Consider the following 21,863-nt stretch of genomic DNA (forward strand, 5'->3'; position numbering starts at 1 on the left):
GTCTCACCTTGCAGCCTTCGCAGGCGTGGACTCCGTAGTGGTAGCCCGATGCTCGGTCAGCACACACCCGACACTCCAGGCTGAGCGTGGAGCTGGAGGATGACAAGTCTTCCTGGCTGGCTGCGATGCCGTACACCACGGAGGACGGACTGGACGCCGGGGTCAACGCATCTGCAACCGAGGACAGCGGTGTTGTCACAGCCATGACCGCAGGAAATGACATCACATTTGAAATCTCACAGTAAAAGCCACCACATCTCTGCTGCTCCATCAGACTTCCATCAAAAACTACTTCCATAAAGCAGTAATGTTCTTCTAGGTCAGGCTTTCAGCTAGGAGGCTGTGAACTGGGAAAAAATGGACACCTCCTGTGCAGACAAGACCTGGGCAAAGTGCGGCCCGGGGGCCCAATACGGCCCTTTGATTGTATTTATTTGGCCCTCCAGGAATCAGAGTAAAACTTTAAAACTGATGTTGTTGTCTCTGACATTTTTGTGTTGTGCGATGTATTTTTATTCATTATGATGCAACTGAAATGCAAATTTTTCTTATTTATTAATCGTCTTTTCCGTCGGCTATTTTGGGAGAATTTCTTGTTCCTTAAAATACATCACAATTGAAAGTATATTTTTGAAGTGTATGAGACACATTGAGAATCTTTAAATGGAATGTGGTTAAAATGAAATGAAACACAACAAACCAATACTTTCTGTGCATTTTTAAATGCCCTGCTCCGCATGTCATCACACTAGTTTCCATGGAAAGGCTGTTTCCACCTGGTCATTTCACCAAATATGATCAAAATTCGCAGTTTCTCAACTCTTTTGCAGCGGTCGCTCGGCCACCATATTTGTTTACTGGTGTAATCCGGTGGTTATCCACATCGCAAGTCACCACACATGCGGCATGATGGGATGTTTGATGTGGATGACAGGAGGAAATCGCAGATAAGTTCCAAACTTAAAACAATTGTTTACAAAACTAACCCATAGCTTATAAGTCAGAGGAGTATTTTGGCGTTTCTGTTGGCACGGAGCGCCTCCACCCGCTCCCCAGGGCCGTGCAGCGAGCTGCGCTGGGGCACATTACACCAGCAAAGTAACTCGACAGGGATCAAAAGTCATGTGGTTCTATGTATTTCGCTTGAATGAATGAATGTTTAAATGTGTGAAAGTTTATAAAACAGACTGACACGACTGTTGCCAATCTTGCATAAAAAAGAAGCCGAACAAAACTGTCGACATTTAGCTGGTAGTAAGGGAAAGACTCATGATAGTCTGGGAAAACAGCTGCCCAGGAGCCTCCTGCATTTGAAAGTGTTACGGTGGCAACAGCTACTGAGTTCATCTAAGTTGAAGTTGCTTATTTGACTCAGGTGTTTGTTTTTACAAAAAAGTTATTTTTGTACAAGTAGATGTTTACAGCCAGTTTTTCTTACAAAGCAAGCTGTTGACATGGCGTGTCCGGGGGGGAATGGGCTGGGGCGGGGTTATGGGTTGAGGCCGTGGCTTTGTAGCTTGAAGCCTGTTCTAGACGGGTCCAAAACTTTGACCCTGTGGTGTGAGCATCCTTCACAAAGCTTCCCAGCACACGTACGTCCTGGGTCAGCCCCAGGGCTTCCTCCCAAAGAGACATGCGAGGAACACCAGGGAAGCAGAGTACAGTGAATGCCGGACTAGTGGCTCCATGTCCTACGCGCTGAGGCCAGACGCTGTGTGGAGGAAACCCTTTGGCTTGTGACTACAGCTGAGTCAAGGGTCAACTCCGCACGAGCTTCAACAGGACGGACCGGTGCAGCTCTGGCCCGGTCTCTCTCTCGACACTTGTGGACTTCCAACCTGATCGGTTTCTGACTGGTCCACAGTAGAGAAGGCAGACTGACCTCTCTGAACCCGGAGCACCAGCAGAGCCATTAAACTCACATCAGGTTCATCCGGAGCGTTGAACACGCTTGATTAGAACTGCAGGCTGAACTTTCCCAGGTGCGTATTTGTGCCAAAAACAAAAGCGGGGGAGGAGACTCTCAGGCAGAGAGAGGAGCAGGCTCTGGTTTCAGGATTTTCCATTCCTTTTCATTGTTTTGGACCTGAGACTTTGACGTTAGCGCAGCTCAACACTAATTCTGGAGGAGGAGCTCCGGTCAACTTCATCTGCTAATGTGGATGCAGCCGCTCCTCCGGCCGGCGGGTTTCATCGCCCCCAACAATCCACCATCAAAGCACGAGAAGACCGAGTCATTGGCCTTCTGCTGTGACCGAGCCTGAAGGAGCGGCCACTCGGCACTTCACAAAATTACATAACCGCCCGCTCTGTGCGTCAGAGAGGCGGGACCAGAGGGGCGAGGTGGGGGCGGCGATCAGGGGTGAGACGGGGGTCTGCACCGCTCCTGAATCAGAGTGATCCAGTCAAGTTCATTTCTGGAGGCCTCCCACAAAGATGCCTGTATTTCGCAACACAGAACTGAAGCGTCCAGACAAAGAGGAGTCAGTGTTGGGCAAGGCGCCGCTCTCCTTCCTCACACTCACGACAGGTCATGGGACCCAGCGACGGCGTGTGAGGGGAGGATAGTTGGCGGACTCGTACGTGCGCACAAATAGACCTGGCCGGTGGCACCGAGTCAGAGCCACATGAGTTGGGTGAGAGAGTGGGAATGAGAAGAACTTGGCAGCGGCGCCGAGTCTCAGCTGACAGAGGAGCATGCTAGTGTTCCTGCTGCTCTTGTCTTTCATCCCAAACAAGCCATAAATCCAGGGCACTTTTCCATGACATCATCACGTTTCATGACTCACCGCCCGGACGCAGAATTATCTGTAAATCACTCCCAGGTTCTCTATTACTGCATGGACGGGTGAGGTGGAAAATTGCTGGACGGTTATCAAGTTTGGGGCGCGAGAGGAACCCGTCCCCTCCAACCACCGGAAAACAAGAGAACAACAAAGACAGTAGACTCCCAAAACCTCATTTTGGGGTGGATTGTTTGTCTTCCAGAGCTCTGACTGAAACCATCCGGGTGCCCCAACAATGCTCACAAACTGGCACAGACTACCATCATCAACTCTTATCTATTGTTTCCACGAGGCGCCGTGTCCCCTGAAGTGCATGGTGCACCACTGCCAGGCAAAGTGCCATCACATGTGCATGAGTTTGATGGAAACCAACTGTACTTTTGGTCCCTTCCGGAGCAGAGCAGAGGTGAAACGCTCACACCTAACTGCGAACTCGACCATCTTCCTCACCAAGGACGGTGGAGCCCTCGGAGCCATTGCTGGATGACTGGTACTCGGGGCCATCGAAGGAGTCAAGGTCGTCGATGGACTGGGAGATGTCCTGGAGCTCCTCCATGCCTCCAATGAAGTCGTCATCGCCACAGAGGGGGCTGCCCAGATCCGGATCCTCCAAGGGTGAGGGGGGATGGTAGTGGGTCTCCATGTCGACCATCGCGGTGGAGGAGCCTGCTGGTGGCACTTTCACTCATCAGACTGCAGACAGAGCAAAGAGAGGAGGTCAATGATGCGACAGAAGAAGCGCTAGCTTGTTTCACATTAGCACAGGGGGCAGCACAAGTTCCACACAGGACTGAAGGGCAACAGCGTTGTCTCTTCAATCCGCTGAGCTCTTCAATCCACACTCTGCAACCTTGCAAGTCGCGCTGGAGGACGCGAGAGAGGGCGTGAATGTAGGTCACTGGCTCAGGCTCCGCTGCACTTGGCCACAAATAGACCCTTCAGACCGGCCTGTAGTCGGAGGAGGTTTTGCTGAATGGCAGCGCAGAAACCATGGGAGGAGCGGCGAAGCCAGACTTCTCAGAGCCGAAGCAGCCTTGCGTCACAATTTCATAGCAGCGAGTGTAAACTAGGTCAAGCTGCAGTAAGCCGTCTGCCGCGCTAAGAACATCAAACCAGAGCGAGAGGAGGAAGTCGGGGTCTCAGGTATGAAGCTTTCAGACGGCAGCTGGTGGTCCACCTCAGCCACGACACAACCCCGCGCATGGGCCACCATATCTGGAGCGAAAGATAAGCCGCTGATAGCAGCTGGACGTGAGATGGTCTTGAATGTTCGAAACGACAGAGAAGCAATGATGAACCGACCTTTGCCTTGGTGACAGCTCGTACCATTGAAATCATCACACAAGATACAAAGAACACTCCAAGTCAGGCAGGACGGATGTGTTTGAGGCCATCTCACATGGGTCTCCAGCAGCTTCCTCTTCCAGTCTGAGACTAGTCTCCAAAGATGGTGGTCACGGAAAACCCAAGCTTTCCAGGGTGTCCCCCAATATGTGCCCCTTGATAAGGGTTCCACTACATTGCACTGCAAAATTACTATTTTTCCACCAGGCTAAATTCAGGGCCTTTATCTCCAAGTTTGGTGTGGAAAGCTAATCTCACTCCTTCACCTTTGAGCTTGACTTTTTTCCACCTCAATCTTGAACTCTATATTAACGGGAACAATCATTCTAAAATGGTCCAAAACTCCGTGAGAAAATCCATTGACGGACAACATGGTCCACAAAGGTCGCCTGGAAACGCATGGTCATTGGGTCAGCATCTCCACAGAGGTATAAAAATCACACGGGACATCGGCCCCAAGTCCTTGGATCTCAGCTCTGTTCTGAGGAAGAGTTGGGAAGAGGGTGCGTTTCTCCAAGACGTGGGAGGAAAGATGGAGCTAACATCTTTCCTGGGGGAGCGGGTTGGTTCATGTCACTTTATCTCAGCTCGAGCTCATGAGCCGCTTCAATGCCTGTGATGTATGGCGTGATTGTTGGGGGAGGGGTGGGCGGGTGAAGCTACTCCGTTTAAATCCATGGGACACTATGGATTATCTACACTCCACATCAACAACCCAAGCACCGCACGTTCAGGCACATGTAACCTCGCGTCACGTGACCTTGCTCATCCTCCTCTCGCTGTGTCTGAAGCAGGGCACCAGAAAGGTCTTGACCTACAGGACAAAGCTTTGCCGTCACCGTGGCAACCCCAGTTCCCTCCCTCTGCCGTTGTCCGATAAAGACATTAAAGTAGCTTAGCAGAGTCTTTTTCCACTCCGTGTCCCGCCCCCGCTCTCAAAGACCCTCACTGTCTCCAGGCTCGGTGTGTGTGTTTACATTCAGAAGCTCCATGATGGTGACAACAAAGAGCAGGCCTGCGGCAGGGCTGCAGGTTGTGGCTCAGCGGTTCAGCGGAGGACGTGCGTCAGGAATGTTGTTTAAATAGCTCCACAAGCATTCTCCGGGCCGCATTCCATCATCGGCGTCCCATCTTTCTCTGGACTAGAGTCCTCCTCCGCCATGTGAAGGAGGTCGAGATTAGGAGGTCATCCACCAGTCAACACAAGAGAAACAAGTGTTTGTCCACAGAAAAAAAGTCCTATTAGTTCTATCTGTGTGTGTCACATATCACACAAGGGAAGTTCGGCGTGATGTCAGTCGGATATTGGACAAAGGAAGAAGACAAACGCAAACAACCTACAGAAAAAAAAAACACAAATTAAACACAAAAACTAGAAAACCTTTCAACCATGAAAAAAAAAAAAAGATAATAATAAAATGGGACGCAGCCTAACAAGAAGCTGGGAGGTTTTGACATTTAGTGAATTAGTTTTTAACCCCAACCATGAGCAGTAACTCTCTGTCCAACATGTCCAACTGGATGAGCAGCTTCAGTTCTGCAGGCGTGTAACTGTCATATACTTATGATGGTGTTTCTTTCTGGATGTTTCCGCTGAAAAAGATGCCAAAACTCCACCATCATCATGTCCACGTCCATGATGTGTAATGTGTTTTCCGATGTTACCACTTCCTTTTAATATGATGGATCACGTGAGATTTGATCTTGAAAAAAAGAGATGATCATTCTGGAGGCATGGCAGCTGAGATGATCGAGACCTGAATGGCAACAACCAACCAACAAAAGACTGGAGCCACAAGCACAGAGGCGGCAGCCCAGATGAGTTTGCCAGTGGGAACGTCAGTCTGTCAGTGAGTATATTGAATCTCTTAACATTTCACCATATTTCTCACCGCACAGGGAAGAGTCACAGGGTCAAATGGCCCCTCACACACCAGTCACACTTCTCCATCACACACACACACTCAACCAAGGTGATCCCACTTCTGACACCATTTGTCCACCACGAGTCCAGAACTGGGCTTGAAACCTGGTCTTCGCTGCCAAAGGCGCCGTCACAAGGATCCTTGTTACTAGGTAAACATCTAGATGGACAGGATGTCTGTGGTGAATGTATCACTTGAAAAAGCCAAGAAACTTTAAGTTGCCTGCGTGAAAACTCCTGAGCGCTACCTAGCTGAGCAGGCGCCACTTTATTCTAATTTGCTTGTGAAGACAACAAGGAGGTTTGTCAAGTGCTTTCATGAGCTCCAGTATTCCATTGAGCAGCGGCGAGTGAAGTGCAAGTATAAAACAGGATGTGCTCTCCAAGGCGAGCTGCGGGGGAGGCGCCGCCGGCTGAATACTAAACGGCTTTGCTACGCTCCAGTCATAGTAACAGTGGGTCATTCAGAGATCCACCGGAGGCCGGTTTGCTCAGCGAAGCAAACATTTATGTTGATTTAAAACACGCCAGCAAGATCAGGTTTTTAGGACTCGACGGAGCTGGCACGGTGGGAAGAGCCGTCAGCTTGCTGTGGATGATGTCTCTCTCATGGCTGAGCAGCTCTTGGTGTGACGCAAAAAACAAAAGTTTCAGACGCGATGCTTTGACTGAAGCTGAATATCTGTCCAGTTTGTTTATCAGCTAGCAAAGACAGCAGCTAATGACTTGGGCTATATTTCACAGCAAAAGCTGAAGCAGGTATTTCAGTCATTATTCACGGTTTGTGCAACTTAACAACCTTCTCCGATATCATGGACCAACTGTATCATTCTTGTTCGTCAAAGACTGCACTTTCACCTGGTAATAAGCAGCTAGCATGATTATTAGCAACATGGCTGCCTTGGGTTTCAAAGATGACTTCATGCATGTGGCAGAAGGTGGATCACCAGCTTTAAAGAGTAAAACATATTTAGCTGCTCTGCATTGTTGTAAATTATAAACTATCTTGAGAACCATAAATAGCCAAGCTACTTTGGTCAACAGATCTGTGGACTAGCGAGTTAGCTAGCGTTGACAGGCCGAGCGACATGCAATCGTGAATCTTAATCCACATTTATTTGTCAACATCGCTTTGTATGTTTGGCTAAACACCTGTATCCAGATTAAAAGTACAAAAACAACAAAACCACATTAGCACAAAAGCTAATCCCAAACTTAGCTGGCTAGTTAGCGCAGCGATCAATCGCTGTGCTAGTTTTCATTCATTCTGAATGGACTGTCCTCTGCATGGCCCAATATCATTCATAAAATCCTTGAGTTGAATATTTAGCATGATGCATGTAGTACAGCCTGCAGTTAGAGCCAGCATGCAAGCAATGCTATATTATGCTATATTAATATAGTGCCTTGTTAGAGGGTTCTTCGACTAGTTACAGCATCAGTTTTCAGTGAATCTCTTCAAGCAACACTGGTGTCGTGACTGAAACATCCCGAACCCGATCGCAATTGGGATCGAACCGGGAATTTGACAAAGAAATCGAATTGATTTGGGAAATCGGGATGAATACGCAGCTCTGGTGACGGAGCGTGTGTGTGTACACATGACTTCAATGTCAGGTCACCAAGCTGAAATGAGAACGTCCTCTTCCTCCTCCTCCTCGCTGACTTCCTCTACTTACTATATACAGTTTTAGGGGCCATAGAACACACATTTTAAGGTCAAATATCATGATTAAGTCATGGATATAATCCCACAATGAAGTGAAACTCCCAGTGTTTTTAAACCCCCACGACTCAAAAAATGACAATAAAAACACAACCGTCTTTCGTAAGGCAGCGCCGCGGCTGGCTTGCGATCGATGTCCGGATATTCATGTTTGTGTCGTCTTTCCGAGGGAGTCACCACTGACATGCGTTTCACCGAAACTATGAAGCGGTTCCTTGACATCTGTAAACATTCTGAGATAAACTTCACAAATGATGTCATCGACCACCACTTTCCATCAGTTCTCATGAGGCCCAGAGATGTTTTTGTTCCGGAACATGAGACGCCGCTGATCGATTACAAGTCAATAGCATAGAGAAATGGAAGAAATCCAGCGCCTACCTTCCCGACCAGAGACCTGCGGCGTGTCCTCTGACACCATGACGCGTCCAAGCACTTTTTAACAGCCTGTTTTATCATTGTGTGCGTGTGTTAAAGACAGGTTAATGGTTAATCCGTGCTGCGGCCTGAGTGCTGACAGGCCTCGGAGCTGGAAGCCACTAAAGCAGAACCGCTGGCTGCACGTTTGTCTGAGGACTTCCGCGATCTGGGCCGGTACCAGGCCGACAGAGCAAACACTTGAGCCAACCTTTATCACGGGCAGCTGATACAGAGGCCGGCGCCCTTCTTATCGCCAAGGGGACTGACCAAAGTACAGTCTGTGGCTGTGATGGACAGTCAACTCTCGCCGAGGCCGACACCTCTCTCATCCCGGCGCAAGGAGTGGTGAGGAGGAGGAGGGAAGCCAGATGAAATGAGACTGAGAGTGAGGAGTCGGGATGGGCAATACGGACCAAAAAAAGTTATTGTGATAAATGTTGGAATTTCTGCGATAACGACAATTCTCACGATAAATTTTCTATTCCAGTATTGAAAAAATAAACAGTTCTGTCCATAACTGTGTATTCCAGAGAGAAAGGGTGAGAAGAAGGCAAAGTGAGAAGAAGAAAAAGAAGGCAACGTGTGAAGAAAAAAGCAAAATAAGAAGAAAAGTGACCCAAAAAGACCGAAAAGTGGGAAGAAGAAGGCAAAGTGAGAAGAAAAAGAAATAAAAGTGAGAAGAAGAAAGAGAAGTGAGAAGAAGAAAAAGAAGGCAAAGTGAGAAGAAAGAGATGAAAAAATGCAAAGCGAGAAGAAAAAGGCAAAGTGAGTAGAAGAAAGAGAAGAAAAGAAGGCAAAGCGAGAAGAAAGAGATGAAAAAATGCAAAGCGAGAAGAAAAAGGCAAGGTGAGTAGAAGACAGAGAAGAAAAGAAGGCAAAGTGAGAAGAAGAAAGAGAAGAAAATTTAGGCAAAGTGAGAAGAAAGAGATGAAAAAAGGCAAAGCGAGAAGAAAAAGGCAAAGTGAGTAGAAGAAAGAGAAGAAACGAAGGCAAAGTGAGAAGAAGAAAGAAGAAAAGGCAAAGCGAGAAGAAAAAGAAATCAAAGTGAGAAGAAGAGAAAGAAGTATAAGTGTGAAGAAGAAAAAGATAAGAAAAGAAGACAAAGCGAGAAGAAGAAAGAGAAGAAAAGAAGGCAAAGCGAGAAGTAAACGAGAGAAGAAAAAGAAGGCAAAGTGAGAAGGAAAAGAAATCAAAGTGGCAAAGTGAGAAGAAAGAAGAAAAGAAGGCAAAGTGAGAAGAAAGAGAAGAAAAATACAGCAAAGTGGGAAGGAAAAGGCAAAATGAGAAAAAGGAAAATGAGAAGAAAAAGGCAGAGTGAGAAGAAGAAAAGGAAGAAGTCAATTGGAGAAGAAAAAAGCAAAATGAGAAAAAAGGAAAGTGAGAAGACAAAGGCAAAATTAGAAGAAGACAGAGTGAGAAGAAGAAGAAAGAGAAGAACTATTGAGGCGAAGAACAGGTAACATTGTCAGCCAGCTCTTCCTCTTAGTCTGCTTCAAATGCGTTGGACCCACTCACATCCGGCGCAGGAAACCTCAGCAGAGAATCAGGTGGTCGAGAGTCAGTCCATCAAGACCCACAGATGGAAGCGCTACACTTTCATCTGACAAAACCATTTATTTACTGTTCCCCTTCAGAGCGCTGCCGCCGCTGTGTTACATAAAGCTGGACTGTGGACGGCTGCAGGACCAGTGTTGAAACAATCATCCACTTAGATCAGGACACAAGGGAACATCAGACCTGAGCCGGGAAACTGTGCTGAAGGTGAAGATCTGCCCGCGTTACCTCAGAGCTCCGAGCCTTCGCCGCTTGTTTATGGAGGATCGTTGCGTGAGGGAAAGTTTGCGGCGAGTCCAGCGGGTCAAACCGGAGCTTAAAAAGTCCTTGGTGTTATTTTTAGAAGGCAGCAGCACGCTGCATCTTCAGAGGTATTTTTACTCTCCAGCACAACAATAGAGCTCCAGCTAGTCCTTCAGATTCGAGTCTGACAATATCGGCGGTTTGAGACGTCGCGAGAGGAAAGTCGCTACCGGCTGTTCTACAGTAGAAGCTTTAATACAGAATTCAGTTGCTAGCATTGTTGCTGGTCCATTTGCACAACACAAGTCAGCTGGAGGGTTTGGAAAAGTGTCCAAATCTGGCAGCTACGGTCACCAGGTTGCCCACGTTGGACATGGTCAACAGTAAGTTCCCAGTTCTATCAAGTCATCGATCCACTCGAATCTCACTGACGTGAGACCCAGAAGACGTGCAAGTTCCACCCGATACCGACGGAGCAACCAAGCCCAACAGAATGTGGAACTCAAAATGGACCCAGCATGAGTGGAAGCCAATGCTGAACGGTTTGGAAACAGTGGCATTGAGGAAAAGACAGGAGGCAGAGCTGGAGGTAGCAGAGATGAAGATGCTGAGCTTCTCTCTGGGAGTGAGCAGGATGATGTGCTCATGTGTTTAGGAGACCAAGTCAGAGAGGCTAGATGGAGATGGTTTGGACATGTACAGAGGAGAGAGAGCCAGTACAGTGGTAGATGATGATGTTGAGATGTTGGAACTGCCAGGCAGAAGGTGGAGAGGAAGGCCACAGAGGAGACTGATGGAGGTGGTGAAGGAGGACATGAGGTTTGTAGGTTTGAGAGAAGAGGAAGCAGAGGACAGGGGGAGATGGAGGAGGATGATCTGCTGTGGCCACCCCTGAAGGCAGAAGCCCAAGGAGAAAGAAGAAGATCAGTGGAACTCGGAGATACCTGAGGTCATGACAGTCCCTCCTCCAGCTTAAAGAAGACAAGTGACCCTCAAGCCCAGCAGGAAGCTGCTGGAGAGGTTCAGTCCAGTGATGAAGTGAACCCAACCACACAAGACTGAACACTTCTGACCCTCTCACTCTGCTCTCAGGCGAGTCAGCAAAAAGCTCCGCCAAACAAAGAAGGCCGTCTCACAGTAGAGCAGCTCGGACCTCCAGCTGTGGATCATCACACCACACCGTCCAGCGCCAGCTGAACCAATGGACCGCCGCCTTCTCACTGTTCCCAGGTGCTAAAATTACCCATCACCAACGGCTCTCTGACCTCAGCCGTCCAGCGCTGAAGGCAGATTCCAAACCCTCACTCACTGGGAGAAGTGGGCGGCAGGGACCGCGCGGGGTCACGGCTATGGAAGGTTCCCGCGGTGCTCGGCCGCAGGAGAAATCTGGACGGGATCTGGTCCTGATTTAGTCGGAGCACACGCTGCTCTGTCAGGTGCTGGTAAATAAAGCTGAGATGACAAACAAGCGCGGCTCCACTCTGGCACTGGAGCTTCACTCAAGCCTGCCGTCAGCTCCCCCGACGCAGCAGAAGTGCCCACGAGCAAGGCGCGCTTCCACAGCAATGCAAACACCGACAAGTGTGTGATCAACACGGCGATAAGATTAGCGTGTCATTTGTCAAACTAGTGGCGTCAAGATTCCTACTCCAGCACAGGAGGACATTCTTCTGCTGCTGCTGCCAGTGTTCAACACTGGGCTCTCTTCAAGAGAGAAGCTCAGTCATCCGGGAGAGACTCAGGGTAGGTGACTTACTGGGAATTTCCGAGCTCCAAGCACAACATTTAAATGGGAGGAACCCCCGGGGCAGAGCCGGGAAACTGCAAACACATCATGTGAAGTGGACTGCTTTACTTTAACTGCTGCCCCCACGACCTGACCTCGGCTCAGACATGGAAATGAAGGATGTGGAATTTTGTGTTAGCAACCCAAAGATAAGAACATCCAAGTTATTAAACAAACCTTCAGAGGACGACATCAGGTCTTTGTTGCTACGCTAACTGATGACAGGCTACATGTCCTCCTCTGCACGGACGAAGGACTCCCACATTCCTTCCCCACACGGATATAAATATTGCCAGCCATCATGGAGAAGTGCAGACACTGGGCCACTGAGAAGAGAATGTTCAACAGTGTGGACCAGCTGCTGCTCCTCCTGAGACGCTGCCAAGACTTCAACGGGTGAGGCAAGGTCAGCGGACAAAGCTGGGCTTGTAACCGGATCCGCTCGGCACCTTTGGTGCGACACCGAACATGTGTCGGTGGAGACGGAACATGTGTCCGACCTCAGAGTCCAGCACGGGTGTTGAAGCGCACTCGTCGCCGTGATGGTTCTGGGTGAACTTATGAATGCTACAATAAGAACTGGACCATTTGAAGGGAAAAAAAGCTAACAAAAAAATAAATAAAAATGTATATATATATATGTGTATATATATATATATATATTTTTTTTTTTTTTTTTTTCTCTTTAGAAAATTCAAAAGTTAAATTTAACAAAATAAATAAATTTATATTTTTTACATAAACTTGTATCTAAAATTCATTTATATTTTATATGAATTTTATTATATATATAATTCATATATAAAAATTTATATATAATACAATTCAAAATATAAATTATTTTTAGATACCATTTTATTTATTTATTTATTTGTTTTGTTAAATTTAAGTTTTTCATTTTCTTAAGGAAAAAAAAAGATTTTTTATAAAATTCAAAAGTAAAATTTCGAAACAATATAGGCTACATTTTCTTTTCATACTATAAAAAACAATGGGGAAAAAGATCTTAATTGAGAGTAATAAATGATATCAAACTGGGGGTAAAAAAAAAGCTAATAAAACGCTTAAATAACGCCACAACACGATGAAATGAAAAGAAAATAAATGGAAAAAAAAGATAAATAAATTGATTTCAGAGGAAAATACAGTGATATTACACAAAATAATTGTGATTAAAAAGGGAACATTTCCAAAGCCTTGAATTTACAGAAGGTGGAATCATGAATAAGAATATTGTAAATAACAACCACACTGTAACAGGATGAGAAGGTCAAATCCAAGGTCAAGCTATGAGGGACGAGGAGAAAGGGATCAAACAGAGGTTGAAATGAGGATGTTTTGGGGTTGTCGTTTTTGAGGGGAAGCAAAGGGAGGCAGCTCAAACGGAAGTGTAGATTTTTAAATATTTATATTTCAGTTTAAGTGGTGAGTGCAGGGAACTGAATCCATGCCTTTGTCTCAACCTTGTCTCATGTTTCTGGTGAGCTTCAGTCAGGACCGTTGTGATGATGTTGTGTTGCTGGCGCCTTCACTCACTCACACACTCACACACTTTATGATTCATGATCATGCTGAAGCAACAGCTCTGACTCAGGCTTTTCAGGTCACAGGGAGACTTGGCAGCAGCTCCGTGTGAGACCAGGACGCCATGTCATGCTGGAAATATGGAATGTAAGAGACACAGCTGCCGGGGCGGAAACACTCAGCTGAACAAACTTTGTTATTACCAGATACAACAAACTCTCCAGCACTCACTCTGACAGCAGTTTTTCAGACTCTGATGTGACTTTATTGGAATCTGACCCGTCTTTCTTCTGGAACGTGAGTCAGTCAGACTCGCAAATAGTTTTGCTCACTCTAATGTGAGTTTGTTGGACTCTTACACGAGTTTGTAGGACTCTATTGTGGGTTTTTCCAGACTCCAATGTCAGTTTATGGGAATGTGACCTGAGTCCAACATGTGTTTCATGGACTCTAACATGGGTTTGTGGAACTCCGATGTCAGTGAGTCAAATAGTTTTCACTGACTCTAACGTGGGTTTGTTGGACTCTAACATGAGTCTGTGCGATTCTATAATGTGAGTTTTTCAGATCCTAATGGGAGTGTATCGGAATCTGACCCGAGTCTGTCAGAAAAAAACGGCTTCTTCTGGAACTCTAACTTGAGTCAGTCAGAGTCTCAAATAGGTTTTGCGGACTCTAATGTGAGTGTGTTGGACTCTAACGTGGGTTTTTCCAGACTCTAATGTCAGTTTATGGGAATGAGAGTCCAACATGTGTTTCAAAGAGAGCTTGTTGGACTCAGACACGGGTTTGTCGGATTCTAAAGTGCGTTTCACGGTCTGTACCGTGTTTGTTTGACTCTACCATGAGTCTGATTCTGATGCGAGTTTGCCAGACTCAGACTCCTGTCAGATTCCTAACATGAGCCTGGAGGGCAGTGAAGTGAGTTTGTTGGACTCCTGTCAGACTCCTAACGTGAGCCTGTAGGGCAGTGAAGTGAGTTTGTTGGACTCCTATCAGACTCCTAACGTGAGCCTGGAGGGCAGTGAAGTGAGTTTGCTGGACTCCTGTCAGACTCCTAACGTGAGCCTGTAGGGCAGTGAAGTGAGTTTGTTGGACTCCTGTCAGACTCCTAACATGAGCCTGGAGGGCAGTGAAGTGAGTTTGTTGGACTCCTATCAGACTCCTAACGTGAGCCTGGAGGGCAGTGAAATGAGTTTGCTGGACTCCTGTCAGACTCCTAACGTGAGCCTGTAGGGCAGTGAAGTGAGTTTGTTGGACTCCTGTCAGACTCCTAACATGAGCCTGGAGGGCAGTGAAGTGAGTTTGTTGGACTCCTATCAGACTCCTAACGTGAGCCTGGAGGGCAGTGAAGTGAGTTTGTTGGACTCCTATCAGACTCCTAACGTGAGCCTGTAGGGCAGTGAAGTGAGTTTGTTGGACTCCTGTCAGACTCCTAACATGAGCCTGTAGGGCAGTGAAGTGAGTTTGTTGGACTCCTATCAGACTCCTAACATGAGCCTGGAGGGCAGTGAAGTGAGTTTGTTGGACTCCTGTCAGACTCCTAACTTGAGCCTGTAGGGCAGTGAAGTGAGTTTGTTGGACTCCAGTCAGACTCCTAATGTGAGCCTGGAGGGCAGTGAATTGAGTTTGTTGGACTCCTGTCAGACTCCTAACATGAGCCTGGAGGGCAGTGAAGTGAGTTTGTTGGACTCCAGTCAGACTCCTAACGTGAGCCTGGAGGGCAGTGAATTGAGTTTGTTGGACTCCAGTCAGACTCCTAACTTGAGCCTGGAGGGCAGTGAAGTGAGTTTGTTGGACTCCTGTCAGACTCCTAACGTGAGCCTGGAGGGCAGTGAAGTGAGTTTGTTGGACTCCTGTCAGACTCCTAACGTGAGCCTGGAGGGCAGTAACATGGGTTTTCTGGACTCCAGCTTGAGTTTGTCAGACTCTAACTTGCTTTTGTTGGACTCTAACGTCTGAGAGTCTTCTGGACTCTCAAACCCAAAACTGGTTTCTAATCAAGTATGAGGTTGTTGGACTCCAACTGGACTCTGATGCGAGACAAACAGAGACAAACATTCAGACTGGGTGTGCTGGGAAATAGGACGGTGAGAACTGAGTCCTGCTACTTTTCAAGTCTTACTTCATCTCTTCATCTAGCGAAGCACCTCAGAAACGCCGACTGGGAGGCTGAGTGACAGGAGAACTGCACTGAACCACACTCTGACTCATTCTGACCACCGAAGACTGTTCCATTCTACAACCGCAAGACTTTTCGCTTCTTAACAAGAAGCACAAACCCTGCTATCGAAGACTGAACAAACAAAACTGAAAATGAAATGGCAAACACTGCAAAAAGATTGATAAGAGCATCATTATGAGGAAAAAAAATAGCGAGGAAAATGGAGCCAAATCTAGCAACAAAATCCAACAAAAAAATGTATTTACAAAGATAGGTTTGCACTCAATGTTGCTATTATTATTGAGTCATTTGGAAGGTAAATATGCAATAAAAAATTAATAACATAATAAATAACATTTAAATTTCAGATTTACAGAAAAGACGAACATAGAAAAATAATAATTAAAGACTGGAAATAACTTCTGAAAAGTACACAACTGGACTAATAACATAATAATAATAACAATAATAATAATTAAAGGATTTCCAGAAAAAAATGGAGATATGAGATTAAAACCTGACGTGAATCACAGTTTTGGGAGCAAAGACACAGTACTGAACGATGACTAAGAGGATGGCGTGTCGCCGTGGAGATGAAACATTTTAAACATCAGCTACACTGCTGTAACATGGTGTTCTCTCCTGCCTGGAGACACAACACTCACTCCACCAGTGAGACCTGAAAAATGCAGGTCAGAAGGTCTGTACGGGCCGACAGCAGCTGCGATAGAACGCGCCCACTGTGGAGGGGCAGAACCGGAAAGTCCGGTTCAGCACTGCACAACCAGAGTCAGATGAACCAACGTCGGTTACAGGATGACTAAACAGTGGGAACTCTCGATCTGGCCTGAGGTGGTTTGAATCCCCAGAGAAAGATGGCCGCAAAACTTCAACCCAAAACATAAACATTGTTTTTATAGAACTTTTATTACACAATACTATAACAGTTTTTCTCAATTAGTTTTTTTTACTTAACATTTAATCTATTTTCATTGTGACTTTTTCTTAGAGAAGTGAATCAATTTTACTCATTATTTCGACTAAGAATCTAAGTTTTTTTTAAATACTATTTAGACTGCACATTGATCGAATATCATAACTATGACTTCCAACCGCACTTATGACGTCGATTTTTAACACAATAATATTGACTTTTATCTCATTATATGTTCAGAATAAATGAACATAATTCAGACTTTTAAGATTTTACAAATCTTGTCATTTTTATAATTAAAATGATACATCTTTTTGTCCATTCATTATTACTTCAGGATCAGTCATTTTATTTTTATCGAGTAGATCTGATTTTTAAGGTAAATTGTATGACATTTTTCATCTCACACACAAACCTCAAATAATGACGCATGTCTTAGCTTCTCATTTGACTTAACCTCTTGCATCTGACTCTGCATGTCCTCATCATGAGCTTCCCTTTTCCTCTCACACTTGTCTCACCTTCATTTCAAACCATGAATAAAAGAACCCCACCTGATCCATAGACAGACCTGCAGCACGTCTGTGAAGAAGGTGTTGGCCTCACTGACCTCATCCCTATCTGAAGGAGCTGTTCTGACACGAGGGAAACTATTGAGCGACAGAGAAACCACACGCTGATATCTGCTATGGCTCACAGCAGACCTCAGGGGGGGGCAGCCACACGAGTGCAGCGGGTGCAAGAGGAGGCAGCCGAGGTGAAAGCATGAATGTATGAGGAGTCCCACCTGGATTCACCTCCAGGTTCTGCTCCGAGGCTCCTGGGAGAAGCCAGGAGAGGAAGGAGGCTTGATGAACATTCAAGTCACAAAGAAGAAGAAGAAGCAGAAATACATAAGAAAGTGCAAATCCACACTAAGGGAAACATAGAAAAGTGAAGGAAATTTGTCAGAACAATAAATAAAATGAGGGGAAAGATGACATTATATAGACTAACAAAAATATTATGAAGGTAATAAATATCAAAAAATAAATGCCACATTAAATGAGGTCAGTCTCTCATGAGATACGATACATAGCGATATATTGTGATACACTGGGTTCAGCAAATATGGTAGTAAGAACCCTCATTTTAGAGTACAATATAATGAGCATGAAAATAAGTTTATTATTATGACCTCAGTCCAGTTTGATTTTCAGTGAAATTTCCCGGTCCAACAGAGAAACACATCAGAAATGCAGCAGCACAACCAAGTATCCTTGATATAGCTGACTTAAAATATCAGGACAATATCACACAATAAAATGTTGTTGATGATATTCCAGCAAAAATATCGATACAATATAGCAAAATCAAGTATCGTGATATTCGATCGTATCGATATTTTCTTACAGCTCAAGTTAGATAAAAAACACAACACTGCTGTTTGTAGCAAAAAGATCTGGCTCTTGATTATCGCCGCTGACTTGCTATGACAGCAGCCCAGGTGGCGCTGCAGACCACAGGACAAACAGCTGGAATCACAACTGGGTTTCTTTCAGCAGTTAAAGCACTTCTGACCTTCACTGAAGCAACCCAACGCTACCATGAGACACGCTGTCGTGGGTGGAGCGGCTGAGGCTCACACAACAGACCCCGCGATTGTGGAGAGTCTCGGAAGCACGTTTCAGGTGGCTGGGAGACTTTTCATGAAGGAAGTGGACCTATTGTGAAGGTTGTAATTACACATTAACGCGGGACACTGCTAAAGTAAAGAGACCACAGCTCTTAAAGGAGTTTACTCCATTACTTTACCAGAGATTAAATCACGACTGAAGGTTCCAAATGACAAGCTGAAGATTTAAGTGAGGCACGTCGCGATACATATCTCATGCAATGTAATCACCTGCTGCACTGCGGTTCACGGAACAGGTGGAATTTCTTTCCACTAGATGCATGGAATTTTACTGGCTCCAGACACGACAAATAAAAAGACGTCAAACAAAACACAGGATGCTACGGCAGGTGTCAGCCCACAAAACAGCCGCCGAAAGAAGCCGGCAACTGCGGCACATCACACCTGAAATCTACTCATTTATACAAGCAGTAGGGAAGGGAGAGGGGGTCATAATGTTTCACCCTATCCTGCCTCTTCCTCAGACTCCAGTCTGGTTCCAGTAAGGTGTTGCTGTTCTATTTCATTTTTAAACAACATTATTATTTAATTAAACCATTTATTAATAAAGTTGTCAACACATATTAGTTCTGAGTAAAAAAAAAATTAATCGATCTGAATGAATTCACAAAATACCACCAGCAATTTTTCTGGTCTGACGTTCGATCCAGAACATCAACGTTGATTTTATTAATAATCCGCCAAGTTGGAAGGTTCCTTTACAGCTTCAGTTCTCTGAGAATCTCCACCATATTCATGAAAATGTGTATACATTGACTGAAATATCCCGAACCGAATCGAAATCCAGGTGAATCACGTATCGAACCGGACCCAGTGAATCGTTTTGGGAAGTCTGCCGATGACCACTTGCAAAACACATCGATTTAGTTCGAAACTAGATGTTGCGAGACGAGCGACTGATGACTTGTTTGTTTAGAAGAAAAAAAAGCTGTTAAAACTTGGAACGAACGTGGGTCAATGTCAACACCAGTGGCGTGGAAGATGGACAAGCACATGGGAGTCGTGCACCTTGACGTCGCAGTGGAGACTCCACAAACAAACACACGCCATTTTCACTCTTGCTGCGAGTGAAGCTAGCAACAAGCTAATAACTAGCTATTGTGTTTTCCCAATAATGCGGCGCACGTCACCGTCGCGATTGAGGAAGGGTGCGCATGCGCGCCACTGGCAACAGCTTATCTATATATATATATAAAACAGCACTTAAACAAGACGCAGCAGAGCTTCCCGGAGGCTTCCGCCTCTATCGGCGCTCCCGGTGCTGCACGGGGGGTTTGGAGGAGGGCTCGGGTTGAGGGTTCAATTCCCATAGATGCACGCGCGCGTGCTGCTGCAGAGCTGCAAGGAAGCACGTACGAGGAAATGGAGTGTTTACCCGGAGGTGGGCAGCACCGGCGGAGGTGCGCATGGCGTCCCGCTGGAGGAAGGTAGTCCAGTCCCCGAACCAGCAGCGCACGTCCGTGTTGGTTTCCTCGCTGCTGCCGCTGCTGCTGCTGCTGTCAAACCCGCTGCAGCCCTGCCGAGCGAGCAGACGCCCCCGGATATGACGTCATGACTGACAGCTGGCGGGCAGGGGGACCGCGCGCGCACAGACACACCCATGGTGGCAGCCAATCAGGAGCGGGCGGGGGCAGGTCCCTCCAGCACTCGTGACACCGGCATCTACTTTTGGAACTTCGAGTTGTACAACTTTCTTCAAATCAACCGCGACTTGTCTTCACATGACGCGCGCGACACACATCTATATTCATGTCGCCACTACTTTTACCACAATTTCATCGCCGGTAGCGACGATGAAGCAGATTCAGGCAAAGCAGATGTTTCAACAGCCTCGGTTCTGACCAACTGTCGCGGCACTAAACCCCCGCCTGAGCGCATCGGCCGGGGGTGAAAGGGTTAACCGGGTTGACCCATTGACGCTGCGGAAGTAGGTCACTGTCACAGGCTGAGCTCTGCTGACCCCTGCTGGACATATGCAACCGTCATCGGCAGAAGCTGAGACTTTTGAATGCTCGCTTTTGCCTTTCAGCTGAGACAATAACAACATGATATTCAAGTTATTTAGTCAAGAGGGGTGATTTATAATAAAGGTTTAGGATTGAAATAACCGTAATAACATTAATACTGATCTAAACTAGACATTCTGTATTAATAGTCAATGTTTTCATGGAACATTTTCAAATCCCGTTTTCATTAAAAATAAAGGGGTCGACGTCACTTCATCCACTTCTCAAACACAATTCATTAATTCATGTAATGTTTTCATGAGATAAACGGCCAGCAGGTGTCAGCAATGATGAGGTGAGCCACTCGTTCATTCATCAGTCATCGTGAGATCACAGTCAAGAATTTCCGTCAACAACACGATCCTTTAAAAACAAAGAAAAAACGAAAAAATAGGACACACGCATAAACATTAACCAAATCATGTCAAAGCTTTTTCATGACAATTTTCGATTAGCTTCATTATTACTACTGTTATTATTATTATTAGTAGTAGTAGTAATATATTATTTCGAATATTATTATATTGAAATCAGCGCACCATAAATATCAATATGAAACTGTAATAATGTATTAGTTTCATAATAAATATGTCTATATGAACAAGTGTTTATATCTCAGAAGTACATAATTACAGTGGTACCTTGTTTCTCGACCACAATCCGTTCCAGACGGCCGTTCGAGAAGCGAATTGTTCGAAATCCGAATCGATTTTTTCCATTACAATGAATGGAAAAAGTAATAATGCGTTCCAAGCGTCGTGGCTCAGCTGATCGGTCCGCGCACGTTACGTTTTTTTCCGGCTTTTTCGGGGGCGGTCGAGTTCTGGATTTTCGTTCGAAATCCGAAGCAAAAAAATCTCGAAATTTTTGTTTGAAGTCCGGGACGTTCGAAAACCCAGGCACCACTGTATTATCGTGTAAATTCAGCTTTAAACTTGTGCTTTAATTTGGCGCGTCAATTTAACAATCAGACACTAGATGGCGCCTTTGTCTTAAGCTGGAAGACGTTACGGAGCATTTTGTCGTTAAGCGCCACATCAATGACCTTTGACCTCGCGATTAACTCTTTAAAGGGTCAGGCCCGGAGTGGACCTGTTAGTTCAGTCTGTATGATACAGTGGAGGTCACATGACATTCTCCTGTTGATAAAACGGTTGTTGTTTTAAAATAACCTTTTCGTGTCCAAAAGAAAAGCAGACTGAGCAAGTTCAGCAGAGACGGACAAATCAATCCTGCAGTTTCCAAACTCAGGTTCTCGGGTCTCCACTTACACTTGATCGATTGCACCGTTCCATTTATGCAGCGATGACATCATGCGCAGAGTTGGCGGCGGCGCCGCGCAGGGATTCAATCTGTTCCCGGCGACTTGGGATTAAAGAAACAGAGAGAAACATGATCTTCAAAAAGCCAAAGCTCCGCCCCAGGACCTCCTCCTCCATGCTGAAGACCTCAGCAGAGATACCCTGACTAATAGCTCGAGCCAGAGGAAACATGTCCGACTCACACCTTCAATGAGGAAAATGCTAATCACGTTAGCATAGATGCTAATTCTTTAGTAGCACGTGTGAAGGACAAGGACGGGTTCGTCCCTCAATAACAGGTCCAGCACAGCAGAGACCTGGATATTCTTTCACAGCGTTCTGTCCAATTGCTTTTCGACTTGACCTTCCACCTCATTCCTCTAAACATGCCTAAGACGTTTTCTGACTGCAAAACCGGCTCGACACGTTCGACACGCCGCGCCGCAGATGCAGTGCAAACAGACGGCGGAGTCATC

At 46.0% G+C, this 21,863-nt stretch overlaps 1 protein-coding gene across 1 annotated transcript in view; it reads right to left on the reverse strand.

Moving 5' to 3' along the window:
- Positions 1-19,602, reverse strand: part of pparab (peroxisome proliferator-activated receptor alpha b) — a 30,363-nt gene extending 10,761 nt beyond the window's left edge. The window contains exons 1-3 of the mRNA XM_053884776.1: positions 19,456-19,602; positions 3,237-3,479; positions 8-171 (exon numbers count right to left, since the gene is read on the reverse strand). Of these exons, the coding sequence (XP_053740751.1) occupies positions 8-171; positions 3,237-3,438 (366 nt within the window). The 5' untranslated portion in view covers positions 3,439-3,479; positions 19,456-19,602. The remainder of the gene's footprint in view (positions 1-7; positions 172-3,236; positions 3,480-19,455) is intronic.
- Positions 19,603-21,863: the final 2,261 nt, after the last annotated feature.

The sequence above is a fragment of the Synchiropus splendidus genome, chromosome 14, assembly GCF_027744825.2.
Source record: "Synchiropus splendidus isolate RoL2022-P1 chromosome 14, RoL_Sspl_1.0, whole genome shotgun sequence".
Classification (NCBI taxonomy): domain Eukaryota; kingdom Metazoa; phylum Chordata; class Actinopteri; order Syngnathiformes; family Callionymidae; genus Synchiropus; species Synchiropus splendidus.